Here is a 4,145-nt window from a genome sequence, read left to right as displayed (position 1 = left end):
CATGCTTCACATTCTAAATAAGAAAGCAATAAATTTTTAGATCGTAGAATATTAATGACATTTTCAGTATTCATTTGACGAATTCTCATCAACCGTTCAAATCTTGTTTGTTGTCTTCTCATTTAAGGGGTAAAAAATATAAAAAATAAATCTGGTCTAATATCTGCCCTTTTAGGGCAGATATTAGACCAGATCCCTATATAGTTTGTAAGCTAATATTGTCTTAATAAAATACTACATAGTTTTATAAGGATTGCGTTTTTATGATCACTACGGTATATGTATCATTGGATATGCTCACAGGCCCATATTTATTTCATTGTATATCGCAGTCATATAAGATACCTAGACATATGGGGATTCCATCATGAAATGTCCCCATTTTAAAGAGAGTTTTAATATTAGGAATATTTTTTATACACCCCACCTGGTTAATATAAATTATTTTATTTTTTGCCCCTGTTTTTAAAATTTCAAAAAAAGAAAAAAGTAATAATTTTTATAAATTGTCAAAAGACATACAATTAAAATTTCTATTTAACATAAAATGTAATAAATAAGGCAAAATAGGTTTTTTAGTTTTGCATCTAACTGGTACCTGATATTGTACAACTGCTTAAGTTCCCTCTATTGTATTTGTACGAAAATCAGTAACCGTGTCGACAAAAACTTAGAATGATTGACCGTCATATGAGTATTAATATAATTCCAAACCTTGTTGTATCCTTTCCAATGATTTAAATTAACAGTTGAGTTTTTATTTACAAATTTTTAATCAAGTTGCCCAACAAATTACTACTTATATTTGGCTAACATCAAAAACGCACTGTGGATTAGGAAATTCTAATGCCTCGTTTTTCTTTATTTCGGGCGATTTAATTTCTTTCCCATTTAAAGTGGCCCCTAAAAGTTTAACTTCTTCTTGAGCAAATTGTGTTTTACTAATGTTTTTTTTCGCATATTATTATCTTTAAATCTCTTAAATACTTTTCTACTAACGTTTCATGCTTTTCATAGCTTTCGCTGTATATAACTTTATCATCCATGTATGTGTCTGTCTACTCCCCTACCTTTTAAATCCAAAAACGTCCTATCCATTATTCTTTGCAAAATCCGAGGAAAATTTTTAAACCCCATAACCTTGCTGTTCCATTCATATAGTCTCCCATTGGATTCAAAGGCCATCTTAAACGTATCGTCCCCCGCAATTTCTACGTAATAAAATCGTTCTTTTAAATCAAATACGGCCATAACCCCAGCTTCTTGAGTAGCTCGGATAATTTCTCTTACATTTAAAGGCCTATATTCATCTTTTTCTAAAATGCTGTTTAAAGCTATTGAGTTATTAACCAATATGATATCTCCATTAAACTCTTCTATTGCTCTTATAAGATTTCTCCATTCCGATGTTGATTTTTTAATCATCTTCCTTTTCTCTAAATCCTCTAAATAATTTACTATTTTCTTTACTAACGCCCGAGGCATTATTTGGCCTCCTTTAATCATTTTCTTTCCTGGTTCTGTAATTATTCTACACCTTTCTAGCCTACAATAAGTTATATCTCCCCCATAACTAAAAACCTTCTCATATTTATGTCTTAAGTTTTCAATACACGTTTTATATCTCTTACACCCATCGCCTCTTTTTATCTCTTTATTTTCCTTGTTTATCTTAAATCTACACTTGTTTTTTGTAGGTGTATACTCTTTATTCGAATCTGAGTCCAAACAATTGTCATTAAAATCAAACACTTATTAACGTCTTTATTTAAATATCTATCCTTCACTTTCTTACTGAAACAATCTCTAGCAATATGTCCACGCTTATTGCCGCAAAAACATCGCAACACTCTCATCATCGAAGAACCCCTTTTCTCGTGGTGCTCTTTATCGTGTTTCCTATGGTCTCAATCGTCTCCTTTTTTTCTCTTTCCATTCTTTCGTTTTCTTCTTCTTTTTTTATTAGTTCTAATATTTTCCTTCTCAAATCTTCTTCATCTAAACTCAAATTCCTCACCATAAAATTTTTTAATCCTTCTGATCCTTTCCCAAATATTTTCTTTTTCCATTCACTCTTATCAACTCCTTCTAACATCAATCAATAAATAATAATGTCAGCTTCATTCAATATTCTTCCAGCCACCTGACTGCAGTCCTCTCCCGACGACTCGTTTTTTGTATTGCTTCATGTGGATATCGTTCATAATTAAGGGTAATATTTATTTAAGGATATAAAATTTTATTAAATAATTTTTGTGGCTATTTCGTTTTATTTGTGCCTTTGTTATTTAATTAAAACAACTTTTTGTATTTATGAATACAGACAAATATGGTAATGTATTAAGTTGGGTAATATTGGGTTAGATATCGTTAGATTGGGTGGTTGGATTTAAATGATGATGGTTAGATAGTTGGAGTAGGTGGTTTGGTTAGATGGTAATGGGGTTAGGTAGTATTAGGTTACTGATATTTTGGGGATTAAAAACAACAACATCAATTTTTTGAATGCAATCGAATTATACAAAAATATCGATATGGTTGATTAACTTCACGAATTTGCCTACTAGTTTGCTGTGCCTATTGATTTTTTGACTTATTATCTTTTTTTTATTTTTTTAGCCCCTATTTTTAGACTGAAAAAAAAGGTAGGCAAATTCGTGGAGAAGATCCGCTTAACTGATGAAAATTTACATGGGTTTCATTATGCTCTATTCGCGTTTCTGACCCACACTTATCACACATCTTATTAATATTAAAAGATTTATAAAAATCATATCACTCTATTGAATCTTTTAAGTTTATAAAAATCGAAATCTTATTCCATTTGATTCTTCTAAAAAAATCATAAATTTATGAATTAAAAAATTCTCAAATTAGGGCCCATTCCTGGGTAATGAATTAAAAAAATATAATTATCCGGAAGTGAGCCCCAGTGCCATAACGACCAATTCGTCGTAATCAGCGTTAATTCAGAAAGACGGATTCTTTTTATGCAGATACAATTCTTCATTGTGTAAAAACAAAACTATACACCGTGCTGCAAATTATATGCCTTCACCATTTGGGGGTAAAGGTGATAGACATCGTCAATGAATGCGAAACCGAAGAAAAATAAGTGTATTGAATTGTTAATGCATTTGATACAAAATTGATCCACAAATTCATCTTTGTGGTTTTCAAAATTAGGACATGAAATGCAAATTTGTTCTCGGCACGATGGTCGTGAGAGATTATTGGCAGGCAAAAGTGATCCGCCTATCGGCCGTATTAGTCGTATAACATAACTAATCGCAATTTAAATTGTAAGACGATAAACAAAGCCCATCTGTGAACGTTTTGTTTTAGACAGTCTTGATGTTGGAACAAAAACCATGACAGACAGCTGGCATGGTTATGTTGACTTAAGTGTGCTTGTATATAACCACTCGGTAGTAAATCACCATTTGCATTTTGTTGACCCAAATAATGTAAAAATTCATCACAACACATAAAGTGATGTAGGATCAGTGCGGTTATTTCCCCCCCCCGGGGGGAAATAACCGCAGTATAACTTTTTTTTATTTTTTTACCCTTATTTATATGAGAAGAAATTTTTTTCAGAAGACAATTTTGCCAATTATTGGTACTGATATAAATTGTTCTATTAACTTTCTCAAGTCCAAAGGATTAACTAAAAGAAGCATGTGTTTTGTTTATTACTCTAGAGATATATATCGGCTAGCTTGCAGTAAGATCAAAGACAAATTTGTTTGGAAGTGCGGAAACAAACAATGTCTTAAGTTTAGAACTACACTTTCAATCAGAAACAATTCGTTTTTTGAGAAAACACGAATTGATTTACAAATGAGAGTATACTCCATTTACCTTTGGAGCATAAACACTTCGCATAAAAATATTGGCGTTTTGGCGAGACTAGGACACAATATGGTAGCTGACATGTGCAGAAGTTTTAGAAATGCATGTGTAGAGTTTTTTACTAGAAATCCGATTTTCCTTAGTGGTCCTGGCATTATATGCCAAATTGATGAAAGATCGTTTTTTCACAAGCAAAAATATCATGGGGGGACGAACGCCAGAACATCAAGTCTAGGTTTTTGTGATGGTTGATACAAGTTATTTATCGGCAAGAGGATACATGGAGATTG

The 4,145-nt window shown here is 31.8% G+C and overlaps 3 protein-coding genes across 3 annotated transcripts; 1 reads left to right on the top strand and 2 right to left on the bottom strand.

Annotated features, from left to right (window-relative positions):
* Window positions 1–122, bottom strand: AAJ76_2070004024 (hypothetical protein; the record flags this gene model as incomplete). The annotated part of the gene is made up of 1 exon (XM_024474551.1): window positions 1–122. A coding segment is annotated over one exon (122 nt), but the record flags the coding sequence as incomplete, so codon positions are not given.
* Window positions 123–1,038: 916 nt separating this feature from the next.
* Window positions 1,039–1,506, bottom strand: AAJ76_2070002640 (pol polyprotein; the record flags this gene model as incomplete). Its single annotated transcript, XM_024474550.1, has 1 exon — window positions 1,039–1,506. The coding sequence occupies one exon, from the start codon at window positions 1,504–1,506 to the stop codon at window positions 1,039–1,041; it is 468 nt and encodes a 155-aa protein (XP_024329583.1).
* A 2,073-nt stretch (window positions 1,507–3,579) lies between these two features.
* On the top strand, window positions 3,580–4,107 carry AAJ76_207000566 (hypothetical protein; the record flags this gene model as incomplete). Its single annotated transcript, XM_024474552.1, has 1 exon — window positions 3,580–4,107. The coding sequence occupies one exon, from the start codon at window positions 3,580–3,582 to the stop codon at window positions 4,105–4,107; it is 528 nt and encodes a 175-aa protein (XP_024329582.1).
* Between the last annotated feature and the right edge of the window lie 38 nt (window positions 4,108–4,145).

The sequence above is a fragment of the Vairimorpha ceranae genome (genome assembly GCF_000988165.1).
Source record: "Vairimorpha ceranae strain PA08 1199 chromosome Unknown NODE_207, whole genome shotgun sequence".
Classification (NCBI taxonomy): Eukaryota; Fungi; Microsporidia; family Nosematidae; genus Vairimorpha; species Vairimorpha ceranae.
Note: the sequence above shows the minus strand (reverse complement) of the source record. Positions and strands in the feature narration are given on the sequence as shown.